Source organism: Ursus americanus, chromosome 10 (genome assembly GCF_024610735.1).
Source record: "Ursus americanus isolate L20-20 chromosome 10, mUrsAme1.1.p, whole genome shotgun sequence".
Classification (NCBI taxonomy): domain Eukaryota; kingdom Metazoa; phylum Chordata; class Mammalia; order Carnivora; family Ursidae; genus Ursus; species Ursus americanus.
Genome location: NC_142136.1, coordinates 73,941,107 through 73,954,657, shown reverse-complemented (window position 1 = coordinate 73,954,657; position 13,551 = coordinate 73,941,107). Strand labels below are relative to the sequence as shown.

Sequence of the window (13,551 nt, the reverse complement as noted above, 5' to 3'; positions counted from 1 at the left end):
TCAGTCATTGCCAATTTGGTCGTTTCTACCTTGTCTTCTGAGGCTAACGGCAAGGAAGCTTCTCCGGCCAAACTAATGGTGCAGATCAGCTACCTAGTTCACCGGAAACTGTAGTTAACTTAAATCAAAACCAAAGTTAGCAAATATAATACAATTTTACCATCACCCTAGAGACGGGGGCAAGTGAACTAGTACGCCTGATATAAGGGGGAAAGGATGACCCCATCACACTGCTGTGGCACCACGTGACAGAAGCCCCATCACAGAGACTGGAGCCAAATCTTAGGACAGCACCGAGACTTCTACTTGTAACAGTCTCTCATACAGCTTCCTAAATTATAGCAACATGTAAAATTAGTTATACCTGAAGTCTAAAAATAATGGGGGGTGGGGCACAGCATCCAGATTAGAGGGAGCAGCAAAATGACACCACAAGAAAGCAATCACATCAATCCAGAAGTTTGGGGAAATCCATAGGACAAGTAACCTGGTGTCTGCAACCGGTCATGAAGAAGGTGGGAGGTGGGATGGGGGCATGAAGTGTGCAGACCTGCTCTAGAGTAACAGACTCAGGAGACAGAAAAACCAAATGAAATGTGCAGGCCACGTTTGGTTCCAACAAGCTGCCTGGGAGAAAATGGACCTGATATCATCAAGGACGTACGCATACGGACTGAGTACTAGATGATGCCAATGGACTGCCGTGAACCTTCTTAGGTCATGCTAGGGCTGCCGTGATGTAAGAAAATATCTGTATTCCTTAGAGATCCATAATAAAATGTCCCAGTGAAAAGACATGAGGTCTAGGGTTTACTTTAGTAACAAGGAGAAAGAAAAAAGAAAAGGAAAAGAAAAAACAAATATAAATGAAGCAAATCCAGCACAGTTTTGATAGTTACTAAATCTGGAAGATGAATATATGGGGGTTACCTATGTTATTCTTTGTATTTTTGCTTATTTTGAAAGTTTTCATAATAAACGTTCTTTTTTTAAACACTGACAGGACCCAGCTCACTGCACATCCACTAGCCAATAAAATATACAATTTCACACATCAAATAAGTCTTTGTTATCTTGAAACACCACAGTGTCATCTGTCCAAGAAAATCCAGGGTCTTCTGATGAGTTTAAAACATAAAACATTCCTATCTCATTATGTGAATGCTCTTGAACTTTTGCGAATATACCTTAGCAAGGAATAAACAATACAGAATTCCCCTTCCCAATAATGTCCTTATATAAAATAGCATCAAAATTAATGAAGTATGATTCACTGAAACTCACTATTGGCAGAAAAGAAATAAAGTAGCCAAGCATTATAAACCAAAATCAAACACCGCCAGGACATATTAAACAACTTTAAAAATGATTACCTCTACAGGGCAGGGAAAGGGGGAATGCTGTGAGCAGGGACAGGGGTAAGGGGTGACACCAAAATTTCTCAATGAGTCCTTTTTAATGCTGTTTTGACTTTTTTAATGTTGTCTTGAGCCACACAAATGGACTGCCTATTCAAAAACCACATTTAATTTTAAATTAAATAATGGCATGCATACTTATCATAATTTACAGAATTACTTTTCCTCTACCATAAGGATGCCAACACTAAAACTTGAAAAAAAAATTAAAATGCTCTTTAAGATGTCCATTGGTCACTCATGAAACTATTTCCCAGGATCAACCTTTGTGGTTTTAAAACACATTAATTTCTTATCTTACTTCTAATAGGTTCTTTCCTTTCTTAAGGCGAACATTTAAGAAACTTAAAATGAATGTGAACATAAAAGCAAAAAAAAAGAGTCCCTGGGGTGAACTCGAAAAACTCAAATCAAGGAAAGCCCCTTCTGTTTTTTGTTTCGTGTCAAACCACACATTTAAGTCTTTACTTGAAAGCAGAGGAATTTAACAAGGATTTAGCAGTCTTCAGTTTGTTCCCTTCTTCTAACCTCAAACCCAAACTCTTATATTTTCACTTTCTTTTCTCATCCATTACCTGTGCTTCTCGGCCACCTCTCATCAATCAAGATTATTGAAACCTCAAACCAAAACTCAATCATTTATTTGCCTTTTAAGCTACTTAAAATAGATGTTTAAACCCCCAATTCTCACAACGCCATCTGAAGCATTTCAGTATCCCTTTTCTTGGTTCTTTTATTGAGTTAATAGCCAAACAAAGACCTACTACTGGAACTTGAAATAAATTAACTAAAGCCCCTGGTGGATACCAGATAGGTTACATTGTGTTCCTGGAATAGCTGGTGATTTCTTAACTCTAAGAACCAACGAGCCTGGTAGAAACCTCTGTCAACAAATGAGCATTCTGAAGGCCTCCCGATGGTCACACTGCTTTCAATAAATCTGAGAGATGAAAAAGGCCATTCACAAAAAAATGATATTCTTCTTTACAAAAAAATGTATCACTGGATTGCTTTAAGATTTTATTTATTTATTTGAGAGAGAGAGCACACAAGCAAGGAGAGGGGCAGACAGAAAGGGAGAAGCAGGCTCCCCACTGAACAGAGAGCTTGATGCGGGGCTTGATCCTAGGACCTCAGGATCATGACCTGAGCTGAAGGCAGATACTTAACCAACTGAGCCACCCAGGTGCCTCTCACTGGATTGTTTTTAATAAGGATTTCCAATTACCAGTTTAGACAGTCTTGAACAATGGCTATCAACCAATATGCATTTACTGACAGCCCAGAGTGTATATGTTACATTTTACTACAAATAGAAGAAACAAGACACACTTTGTTATCAAGAGCTTTAAGGTATGGTTGACAAGACACGTTTAACATATGACACCAAAAGAACACATTGTTAGAAGGTCAAGTGTGCCACATGTAAGCTATAAGCATGGTGGTGGCTGGAACTACAGTGGCTATGGCAGACCTGGAGGTTTCGTGGACTCCTGGCAAAACTTCACAGGTAAGATAGCAAAGAAAGGCAAGGGGAACGTTAGCAGCCGCCAGACATAGGCTCTGCCTGAGAAAGGGATCTAACTTGGGACAGAGAGTTTAGTCTGGTTGAGGAAAACTATAAAGGAAGAGGTGTGGTAGGAAAAACCAGAAGGGCAGGCCATACCCAACGAATAACTGTGGTATGCATGTGTTCATTGTTAAAGAAAAGCAGGCTGTGACCAGACCCTAGAAGCCACGAACGACGGCTCCAATTCTATTTTGTTTTTTGGTTTGTTTTATTTTTTTAAGATTTTATTTATTTATTTGACAGAGAGAGACAGCGAGAGAGGGAACACAAGCAAGGAGAGTGTGAGAGGAAGGAGCAGGCTTCCCACCAAACAGGGAGCCCGATGCGGGGCTCAATCCCAGGACCCTGGGATCATGACCTGAGCCGAAGGCAGACGCTTAACGGCCGAGCCACCCAGGAGCCCCTCCAATTCTATTTTGAAGGCAGTAGCTATCCCATGATCTTCAAGAGGAAAGGGACCAAAAGTGAGCTGTCCTGCCAGCCAGACACAGGGTTCCTCTCCCCGGACACAGCAATACTCTGCAAAGCACAGGCAAGGTGGACCTCCATGTCCCCATGTTCTTTCTCCATCACTAAAAGCTTCTCTGATGAGCATTCAACAACTAATTCGATATGTTCATCATACTTTGGATGAGTATTTTCTTAGATAAGCCTTCAGGGAGAAGTGACCACTCCCTCCTAGAATCAAGAGATTCTAGAGGACACTTACAAAGCACCTCTCAGAGTAGATCATCCTCTAGAACAGCGTCCAGAGAAGGCCAATTCCATATAATAATGTTATTTCAGTACTAATGATACCAACACTAATTCATTTAGTCCTGACCTATGAAGTAGGGATTATTACAACTCCCATTTTACAGATACCTTTGCTGAGAGGTTAGAGAGGACAAGTACCTTTTCAAAGGTTGTGTGTAGCTCATTAGTGGTGGAGCCGGGACTCACCAAGGCTGCCCAGACCTCAGGGAACGTGCTTCAGACCACACAGGCAAGCCGCCTTGGGTGTTCCCACTCTCTCCAATGGCTCGGGTGGACAGTGAGACACTGTCCTATGGCTAGTGCACAGGGGAGAGAACTCCCAACCTACCTGGAGGCTCAGCGATCTCTAAGTACTGACTCCAGAGTCAGTCAGCAACACTGACTTTACAATATCGTACTTTTGGTAGAAATGGAGAAGAGAAAGTCACTATCCTTTATTCAATGTCTTTTATTTAAGATCACTACCAGACATGTCCGGGATCCCTCTCATACTCCTAATTAATGCGTATACTTTACAACTGAGTATAGCTTTGCAAGTCTTCAGATATTCATATATAATTTCCACAGAATCACCATTTGGGCATCCTACACTTACAGAATAAAGCTAAATGACAAAAATATCACTTAAATATAAGGCTAGGGCATTCATTAAATAACCAGGGGTGGGCAACATGAAACAGAGGAATACCACATAAAAATCACAGTAGCAAAAATCAGAAAGAAACAAATACATCTATTTTACATTACTTTCCAAAGTCAAAAGTTTTTTTGGGGGGGGGTTTGGGGGGGGTGGTTTCTTTTTTTTTTTTTTTTTTGCTAGGAATAGCAATCCTTTATTATAAATGCTACTGGACCTTTTTAAGACACATATTTACTATGCTTGGAATATGTGGGCATGCTTAATAAAACAATTAGAAAATACGCCAGTTTTTTAACTAAGCAAAATACATAATGTTATACGATTTACACACAATTTTAATGTTAACAGTAAAAACAATGAAATTATTTCACTTTTTGATATTTAACAATAAAAAGACTTTTAACTCCCAAGACCTGCACTACAACCAATTTAATAGATTCTGTCATCAGAATGGTGGTCTTGGCATCTTATATGAGTTCTTTTAAAAACTTATTTCATACGGAAGGCATTGATAAAAAAAAAAATTAGTGTTCCTTTATGCTATATCTTGGTTGGCCAAGCAACCAAGCCAAATCTTTGAAAAAAAAACTGAAAAGAGAAATTGTATGTTTTATGTAAAGATAGGGAGCAAAGTCCAAAGTTCTGCAGCCATAAAACACATTTGTGAAGAATTTTATTAAACTATAATATATTCTAAGCACTCACTGTTTATCATAATTAAATGATGACAGATTTTGAGTAGCAGTTTCTGTGCTTCCATAGAGAAGGCGGCTCGTGCTGAATTCAGGATATATGTATAAAAAACAGTGGCTAGGGACTTCCGGTTAAGATGGCGGAGGAGTAGGAGACACCTTTTTTCAGCCGGTCCCCTGAGTCGAGCTGAATAGGTACCAGACCAGCCTAAACAACCATGGAACCAGCCTGAGACGCAGGAAGATGCATCTGGATCTCTACAAATGAACATCTCCAGCACTGAGTATTGAGGTACGAAGCGGGGAGCCATGAAACCGTGCACAGATATCGGAAGATAAACAGAAGGGGGAGGGAGCCGCCGCGTTAGGGCGCCGGGAAGTGGTAGCCACTTGCACGGGAGAGCAGGCGGGGCTCGCGGACAGCACCCGCAAAACAGCAGACTGAGACCATGAGCCGAGTGCGTGCGCCACCAGGCATCTCGCGGAACACCAGAATCCCGGTGTGCTCACTGGATCCAGACTGAGACTGGGAGCTTCCGGAGCGCGCACGGGGCGGCTGGTGGCATTAGAAACACAAAGGACAGAGACGCACCGGCCCTGGAAGTGAGGGCTGGGACACCAGGTGTGGGGCGCACATCCCAGGACGCTGCAGGGTTGAGCAGCACCAACAGTAACAGAGTTAAAGTGGCCAGAACATTAGTAGAAAACAGGCCACAATCCCTCTGTTCTGTGACATAGGCTGAAATTCAGCCGCTGCTTCTCTGACTCTCAGAAGAGGCACAGCAAACCGCCAGGGAAAGCCACCAGAGAACAAAAGCCTGGAAATACCGGCTCAGAGAGTGCCCATCCCCATCCCCCCTCGCAGGGGACAGGGAGACTCTACCCAAACAGGGTTGACTGAGTATCGGCGCGGCAGGCCCCTCCCCCAGAAGGCAGGCTGAAAAATCAAGAAGCCCACAACCCTGGCGCCCAGGTGGCGCAGTCATTGAGTGCCTGTCTTCGGCTTAGGGCGTGATCCCGGCGTTCCAGAAAGGAGTCCCTCATCGGGCTCCTCCGCTGGGAGCCTGCTTCTTCCTCTCCCACTCCCCTGCTTCTGTTCCCTCTCTCGCTGGTTGGCTGCCACATAAATAAATAAATAAAATCTTTAAAGAAGAAGCCCACATGCCTAAGATCCCTATAATACAAGGGGCACGGCCTGGGACCCAGTCAATAATTTGGGCTCTGCACAGCCCCGCAGCCTCTCCTCATCAGAATGACAAGAAGGAAAAGCCCCCCCCAGCAAAGAAAAGACAGTGAGTCTGTGGCCTCTGCCACAGAAATAATGGATATGGATGTAACCAAAGTATCAGAAATGGAATTCAGAGTAACGATGGTCAAAATGATGAGTAGAATTGAAAAAACTATTAACAAAAAGGTTACTGAGAATATAGAATCCCTAAGGACAGAAATGAGAGCGAATCTGACAGAAATTAAAAATTCTATGAGCCAAATGCAGACAAAACTAGAGGCTCTGACGGCCAGGGTCACAGAAGCAGAGGAATGGGTTAGTGAATTGGAGGATGGGTTAATAGAGGAAAAAATGAAAATAGAAGATGGTCTTAAAAAAATCCACGCCCACGAATGTAGATTACGGGAGATTACTGACTCAATGAAACGATCCAATGTTAGAATCATCGGCATCCCCAAGGAGGTGGAGAAAAACAGAGGTCTAGAAGAGATATTTGAACAAATTGTAGCTGAAAACTTCCCTAATCTAGCAAGGGAAACAAACATTCGTGTCCAAGAGGCAGAGAGGACCCCTCCCAAGCTCAACCACGACAAACCTACGCCACGTCACATCATAGCGCATTTCGCAAATATTAGATCCAAGGATACAGTATTGAAAGCGGCCAGGGCAAAGAAATTTCTCACGTACCAAGGCAAAGGCATCAGAATTACGTCAGACCTGTCTACACAGACCTGGAATGAGAGAAAGGGTTGGGGGAGCATTTTTAAAGCTCTTTCAGAGAAAAACATGCAGCCAAGGATCCTTTATCCAGCAAGGCTGTCATTCAGAATTGATGGAGAAATAAAGACATTTCAGAATTGCCAGTCACTAACCAATTTCGTAACCACGAAACCAGCCCTACAGGAGATATTACGGGGGGTTCTATAAATGTAAAAAGGCCCCAAGAGTGATACAGAACAGAAAGTCACAGCCAATACAAACAAAGACTTTACTGGCAACATGGCATCATTAAAATCATATCTCTCAGTAATCAGTCTTAATGTAAATGGTTTGAACCATCCCATAAAACGCCACAGGGTTGCAGATTGGATAAAAAGAAATGACCCATCCATTTGCTGTCTACAAGAGACTCATTTCGAACCCAAAGATGCATTCAGACTGAGAGTAAGGGGATGGAGTACCATCTTTCACGCAAATGGACCTCAAAAGAAAGCTGGGGTAGCAATTCTCATATCAGATAAACTGGATTTTAAACTACAGACTATAGTTAGAGATGCAGAAGGGCACTATATTATTCTTAAAGGAAGTATTCAACAAGTGGATATGACAATTATAAATATATATGCCCCCAACAGGGGAGCAGCAAGATACACAAGCCAACTCTTAACCAGAATAAAGAGACATATAAATAAAAATACATTAATAGTAGGGGACCTCAACACTCCACTATCAGAAATAGACAGAACACCCTGGCAAAAACTAAGCAAAGAATCAAAGGCTTTGAATGCCATACTCGACGAGTTGGACCTCATAGATATATATAGAACACTACACCCCAGAACCAAAGAATACTCATTCTATTCTAATGCCCATGGAACATTCTCAAGAATAGACCATGTTCTGGGACACAAAACAGGTCTCAACCGATACCAAAAGACTGAAACTATCCCCTGCATATTCTCAGACCACAACGCTCTGAAATTGGAACTCAACCACAAGGAAAAATTTAGAAGAAATTCAAACACTTGGAGACTAAGAACCATCCTGCTCAGGAATGACTCGATAAACCAGGAAATCAAAAATCAAATTAAACAATTTATGGAGACCAATGAGAATGAAAATACAACAGTCCAAAACCTATGGGATACTGCAAAGGCAGTCCTAAGGGGAAAATACATAGCCATCCAAGCCTCACTCAAAAGAATAGAAAAATCTAAAATGCAGTTTTTATATTCTCACCTCAAGAAGCTGGAACAGCAACAGAGGGACAGGCCTAATCAACACACGAGGAAGCAGTTGACCAAAATTAGAGCTGAAATCAATCAAGCAGAAACCAGAAGTACAGTAGAACAGATCAACAGGACTAGAAGCTGGTTCTTGGAGAGAATCAATAAAATTGACAGACCACTGGCAAGACTTATCCAAAAGAAAAGAGAAAGGACCCAGATTATTAAAATTATGAATGAAAAGGGAGAGGTCACGACGAACACCATTGAAATTGGAAGGATTATTAGAAATTTTTATCAACAGCTATATGCCAATAAACTAAGCAATCTGGAAGAGATGGAATCCTTCCTGGAAACCTATAAACTACCAAGATTGAAACCGGAAGAAATTGATTTCTTAAACAGGCCAATTAATTATGAAGAAATTGAGTCAGTGATAAACAACCTTCCAAACAACAAAACTCCAGGCCTGGACGGTTTTCCTGGGGAATTCTACCAAGCATTCAAAGAAGAAATAATACCTATTCTCCTAAAGCTATTTCAAAAAACAGAAACAGAAGGAAAGCTACCAAACTCATTCTATGAGGCCAATATTACCTTGATCCCCAAACCAGGCAAAGACCCCCTCAAAAAGGAGAATTACAGACCGATCTCCCTAATGAATATGGACGCCAAAATCCTTAACAAGATACTTGCTAATAGAATCCAACAGTACATTAAAAGGATTATCCATCACAATCAAGTGGGATTCATACCTGGGATGCAAGCGTGGTTCAATATTCGCAAATCAATCAGCGTGATACATCATATCAACAAGAAAAGACTCAGGAACCATATGATCCTCTCAATCGATGCCGAAAAAGCATTTGACAAAATACAGCATCCTTTCCTGATTAAAACCCTTCAGAGTGTAGGAATAGAAGGTACATTTCTCAATCTCATAAAAGCCATCTATGAAAAGCCTACTGCAAATATTATTCTCAATGGGGAAAAGCTGAAAGCCTTTCCCTTAAGATCAGGAACTCGACAAGGATGCCCACTCTCGCCACTATTATTCAACATAGTACTAGAAGTCCTTACAACAGCAATCAGACGACAAAAAGGGATCAAAGGTATTCGAATCGGCAAAGAAGAAGTCAAAATGTCTCTCTTCGCAGATGACATGATACTCTATATGGAAAACCCAAAAGAAGCCACTCCCAAACTATTAGAAGTTATAGAGCAATTCAGTAACGTGGCGGGATACAAAATCAATGCTCAGAAATCAGTTGATTTCTATACACGAATAACGAGACCGAAGAAAGAGAAATTAGGGAATCCATCCCATTTACAATAGCACCAAAAACCATACGTTACCTTGGAATTAACTTAACCAGAGACGTAAAGGACCTATATTCTAGAAACTATAAATCACTCTTGAAAGACATTGAGGAAGACATAAAAAGATGGAAAGATATTCCATGCTCATGGATCGGAAGAATTAACATAGTTAAAATGTCCATGCTATCCAGAGCAATCTACACTTTCAATGCTATCCCGATCAAAATACCGAGGACATTTTTTAAAGAACTGGAACAAACAGTCCTTAAATTTGTATGGAAACAGAAAAGGCCCCGAATCTCCAAGGAACTGTTGAAAAGGAAAAACAAAGCTGGGGGCATCACAATGCCGGATTTCGAGCTGTACTACAAAGCTGTGATCACAAAGACAGCATGGTACTGGCACAAAAACAGACACATAGACCAATGGAACAGAATAGAGAGCCCAGAAATGGACCCTCAGCTCTTTGGGCAACTAATATTTGATAAAGCAGGAAAAAACATCCGGTGGGAAAAAGACAGTCTCTTCAATAAATGGTGCTGGGAAAATTGGACAGCTACATGCAAAAGAATGAAACTTGACCACTATCTCACACCATACACAAAAATAAACTCCAAATGGATGAAAGACCTCGATGTGAGACAGGAATCCATCCAAATCCTAGAGGAGAACATAGGCAGCAACCTCTACGACATCGGCCAAAGCAACCTTTTCCAGGATACATCCCCAAAGGCAAGAGAAACAAAAGATAAAATGAGTTTATGGGACTTCATCAAGATTAAAAGTTTCTGCACAGCCAAGGAAACAGTCAGAAAAACTAAGAGGCAGCCCACGGAATGGGACAAGATATTTGCAAATGACACTACAGATAAAGGACTGGTATCCAAGATCTACAAAGAACTTCTCAAACTCAATACACGAGAAACAAATAAACAAATCAAAAAATGGGCAGAAGATATGAACAGACACTTTTCCAATGAAGACATACAAATGGCTAACAGACACATGAAAAAATGTTCAAAATCATTAGCCATCAAGGAAATTCAAATCAAAACCACACTGAGATACCACCTTACGCCAGTTAGAATGGCAAAACTTGACCAGGCAAGAAACAACAATTGTTGGAGAGGATGTGGAGAAAGGGGATCCCTTCTACATTGTTGGTGGGAATGCAAGTTGGTACAGCCACTCTGGAAAACAGTGTGGAGGTCCCTTAAAAAGTTAAAAATTGAGCTACCCTATGATCCAGCCATTGCACTACTGGGTGTTTACCCCAAAGATACAGATGTAGTAAAGAGAAGGGCCATATGCACCCCAATGTTCATAGCAGCAATGTCCACAATAGCTAAATCGTGGAAGGAGCCAAGATGCCCTTCAACAGATGACTGGATTAAGAAGTTGTGGTCCATATATACAATGGAATATTACTCAGCTATCAGAAAAAACGAGTTCTCAACATTTGCTGCAACATGGACGGCACTGGAGGAGATAATGCTAAGTGAAATAAGTCAAGCAGAGAAAGACAACTATCATATGATTTCTCTCATCTATGGAACATAAGAACTAGGATGATCGGTAGGGGAAGAAAGGGATAAAGAAAGGGGGGGTAATCAGAAGGGGGAATGAAACATGAGAGACTATGGACTATGAGAAACAAACTGAAGGCCTCAGAGGGGAGGGGGGTGGGGGAATGGGATAGACAGGTGATGGGTAGTAAGGAGGGCACGTATTGCATGGTGCACTGGGTGTTACATGCAACTAATGAATCATCGAGCCTTACATCGGAAACCGGGGATGTACTGTATGGGGACTAACATAATATAATAAAAAACCATTAAAAAATAAATAAAAATTAAAATTAAAATGGAGAGGAATTAAAAAAACAAAACAAAAAAAAAAAACAGTGGCTAACGAAGTATTATGAGACAATATGCTTTGTAAGATTCGTCTAAGGAACAGAGATGTCCCAGAGAAGCCAAAGAGAGGAAAACGAATGAATATTAAGTGGATAAGCTCTTCCACACACTAACTGATCTCAGGGCACCTCCTCCTACCAGTGCAGAAAAGCATACCAAAAGTTACTGTTTTCTGCTTCTCATTAAAATAAACAGAGTCTAATTTTAGTGAGGTATTTACTACCCTTCACTTGATGCCTGAATAATGCATAGTAACAAAGCCTTTAAAGTTAAATATCAATCAAATAAGCATATTATCATGATATTTGCCAACATGCTTTAATGAAGAAAAAGGCACAAAGCTTTTATTTTCTTCCACTACCTAAATCAATCTTAACTCTTTGGGTTAAAGCTGAGGAGCTCAAAAAGGAAGTATAAGAGAAAAATGTTTAAAAAAATCTTGAAGGGTAGGACTTGGAGATCTTTTCTTTCTTAATTACTTTTGTATATATAAAGTTGCTTGGGACATCAACATTTCTAAATGTGTTCACTTTAAACAGGCTTCCGTATTTCTTGGGTTTACGTGCAAATATAAAAATGACAGAAATAGTGCATATTTACATATTGCATGGTGCACTGGGTGTTATACACAACTAATGAATCGTCGAGCCTTACATCGAAAACCGGGGATGTACTATATGGTGACTAACATAATATAATAAAAAATCATTATTAATACAAAAAAAAAAAAGAAATAGTGCATATTTAGAGAAAAAAGCATACCTACTAGTTTGCCATAATATAATAAACACAGGAGAATACAGAGGCTAGAGGAGTACTCACATCAAGCTAACTGTCCTAAATCTTGATTTCACATATATCCTTCCAGATGTGTCAAGAAAGTGTCCACGATATGTTCAAATCAAAATGAGGAAACAAGAAAACCACACAGCCCCATCCCAAGGACTACTTTATTCTTTCATTGGCTCAACATATATTTGCTGAGCACCCACCCTGGGCCAGAAACAAAAGACAACCGGGGTTCTAGCAAAGTCCCAGCCCCCAGAATGCTTAGTCTAGTAAGGGAACCTGGAAGCTACACAGAGGGAGAAGCCAGACCCCACAGGGAGATACTGCAAAGTTTTAAACAAGGAAATGGCATGAGCCATAGAAGAACAGGCGCTGGGGGAGGGGTAGAGCATGAGCCTATGACTGATTACTCCAGATCAAAAACATATGGGCAAAGGTGGACCATGCGAGCGCAGGGCCTGAACTTGAGAGCGTACAGGCTTATGACTGAGTGAAGACAGTAGTTGCATAATTGCTGTACAAGATGCTCAATAAATATTAGTTTCTTTCTTCTTTCTCATAGATGAGGATTTCTCCCCCAAAAACTTACCTTTCTGCACGAATCACACCACTGTAGTAGGGGGGATCCCAAGGCATTAATTCCTACAATGGAAAAATTCATTGCTATGAAAGTTATTGACCACTTCACAATTTTTACCAAAAATTTAGCCAGCTTATAAAATGTAAACCTCTTATAATATCAGAAAAGGTTTATAAAAACCCTGAAAACTCATGAAATCCCCACCTCTTTATTTTGACTTCTGTAATCAATGAGTACAGAGATATAAATGAAACATAATCCCAGAATTTGGGGAAGAGGTACATACTGTAAAATGTAAACATAAAAGTCAACATTAATAGATTAAATCAGCCACGCTGAAATTTTTCCCAAAATGCAACCCATGTATCAATCCATAAAACATACTGCAGGTAAGATTAGGGTCCTAAAGGTAAGATTAGAGTTCTTTCTAAATCTAAGCAGGAAGCTTAGGGTGGATCCCCAAAATGAAAGCAACAATTTCAAGTCTAACAAAGGGAGAATTACCTGTAATCTTAGCAAAGAAAATATGTCATAAAGAAGCACTGTCACAATAGTTGGTTTTGACAACTGGCGCAGAATTCTGAAGGGAGGAAAAGCTTGAATCCCTGAATGAGCCTCCTCCCCACAAACTGTCCAGGTGACAGGAGTGACTAACAGCCCAGGCTGTGAGGTCAGAACGCCTGGGCTCTAGCGTGC

The 13,551-nt window shown here is 40.7% G+C and overlaps 1 protein-coding gene across 4 annotated transcripts in view; it reads right to left on the bottom strand.

Annotated features, from left to right (window-relative positions):
- The window catches only part of MIPEP (mitochondrial intermediate peptidase), a 203,292-nt gene that overhangs the window by 152,196 nt on the left and 37,545 nt on the right, over positions 1-13,551 (bottom strand). For all 4 annotated transcript variants that reach the window (XM_045797092.2, XM_087865234.1, XM_045797093.2 and 1 more), the window contains exon 10: positions 12,865-12,917. In XM_045797092.2, coding sequence (XP_045653048.2) covers positions 12,865-12,917 — 53 coding nt within the window. The remainder of the gene's footprint in view (positions 1-12,864; positions 12,918-13,551) is intronic.